Source organism: Cannabis sativa, chromosome 8, assembly GCF_029168945.1.
Source record: "Cannabis sativa cultivar Pink pepper isolate KNU-18-1 chromosome 8, ASM2916894v1, whole genome shotgun sequence".
Lineage (NCBI taxonomy): Eukaryota > Viridiplantae > Streptophyta > Magnoliopsida > Rosales > Cannabaceae > Cannabis > Cannabis sativa.
Window position 1 is genome coordinate 16,016,436 of NC_083608.1, and position 1,828 is coordinate 16,018,263.

The 1,828-nt window shown below is 38.6% G+C and overlaps 1 protein-coding gene across 1 annotated transcript; it reads left to right on the top strand.

Moving 5' to 3' along the window:
- Positions 1 to 540: 540 nt before the first annotated feature.
- Positions 541 to 1,182, top strand: LOC133030429 (uncharacterized). Its single transcript, XM_061103168.1, has one exon. The coding sequence runs from the start codon at positions 541 to 543 to the stop codon at positions 1,180 to 1,182; it is 642 nt and encodes a 213-aa protein (XP_060959151.1).
- Positions 1,183 to 1,828: the final 646 nt, after the last annotated feature.

The following is a 1,828-nucleotide window of genomic DNA, read 5'->3' on the forward strand; positions in this document are numbered from 1 at the left end:
CAAATGGAAGCCTATGGAGAAATAATTTCTGACAAGAATATAGTACAAAAGATACTAATTTCTTGTACAAAAAAATATGATTCAATAGTTTCTGTGATAGAGGAAACTAAAGATTTAGAAACTCTATCACCAACTGAACTAATGGGCTCTCTTGAAGCATATGAAAATAGACGAGAAAGGCATAAGGAAAGTGAAGCTGAAAATGCCTTTCAGTCTAAAATCAATCCGCGGTCTCAAAAATCAAAAGCTGATGGGAAAAAGACACAAGAAAAACAAAAATAAAATAAGGACAAGTATCCTCCATGTGGCATTTGTAAAAGAAAAAGTCACTTGGAGAAAGACTGCTGGTTTAAAGGAAAACCATAGTGCCAAAATTGTAAAAAATTTGGCCACACTGAAAAAACTTGTCGTTTAAAGAAATCCCATCAAGCTAATTTTTCCGAAGAGAAAAATGATGAAAGTACTCTCTTCTATGTCTGCCAAGTTGCATCAGAAGAAGAAAAAGATACTTGGTATCTTGATAGTGGTTGCAGTAACCACATGACGAAAAACGAAAGCATCTTTTGTAGTCTTGATAGATCCAAGACTAAAGTAAAAATCAGTAATGGTGACTTGATGGAAGCAGTCGGCAAAGGCACCATTGCCATTGACACTAAAAAAGGCAAGAGATACATCAATGATGTACTCTTGGTACCCAACATTGATCAAAACCTACTTAGTGTAGGTCAAATGATTGAAAATGGGTACTCTTTGCATTTTGAAGGAGATTCTTGCACAATCTATGATAAGCAAGATAAATCCTTTCAAATTGCAAAGGTAAAAATGAAAGAAAATAGATGCTTTCCCATACAATGGAGATATGCAAGCAATGTGGCAATGCAAGCGCAAACAGATGAGTCATGGCTATGGCATAGAAGGTTTGGTCACTTCAACTTCCATGGGCTAAAGATCCTCAAGCAGAAGAATATGATGCGAGACCTCCCAGCAATGAAGGAGATCAACACAGTCTGCGAAGGATGCATCTCGGGAAACAACATCGACAACCTTTTCCATCTGGCAAAACTTGGAGAGCCAAAAAGCCACTGGAGCTGGTCCATACAGATGTTTGTGGGACAATGCGCACTCCATCAAATGACCAAAACAGGTACTTCATTCTCTTCATTGACGACTTTACTAGAATGACATAGGTTTATTTTATGCAACAAAAATCGCAAGTCTTCAATATTTTCAAAAAATTCAAATCCCGTGTCGAAAAACAAAGCGGTCACTACATCAAGACAATTAGAAGTGATAGAGGCAAAGAATACACTTCTAATGAATTCAACAAGTTCTATGAAGATGAAGGCATGGAGCACCAACTCACTGTTGGATACGCACCAGAACAAAACGGCGTATCTGAAAGGAAAAATAGGACTGTTATGGAGGCAGCAAGAGCCATGCTGCTAAAGAAAGGTCTCCCAAAACGATTTTGGGCAGAAGCAGTAAGCACTGCAGTCTACTTGCTCAACCGATGTCCAACCAAAGTCGTGCAGAATAAGACACCGATCGAAGCTTGGAGCGGACGTAAGCCATCAGCAAAGCATCTCAAAGTCTTCGGCTGCATATGCTACAGTCACATTCCAAAAGAGAAAAAAGGCAAGCTTGATGAGAAGACTCGGAAAGGAATCTTCTTAGGCTATAGTACTCAATCAAAAGGTTATCGAGTTTATAGCTTAGAAACAAACAAGCTAATAATCAGTCGAGACGTAAAATTTGATGAAGATGCTGCATACAACTGGGAGACACAAGAAGTTGAAAGAAATTCAGTCAATATTCCTCTACCGCCAAG

Bases quoted from the DNA above. Each gene is read 5' to 3' on its own strand.
- LOC133030429 (XM_061103168.1), top strand. From the start codon at position 541: ATGACGAAAAACGAAAGCATCTTTTGTAGTCTTGATAGATCCAAGACT.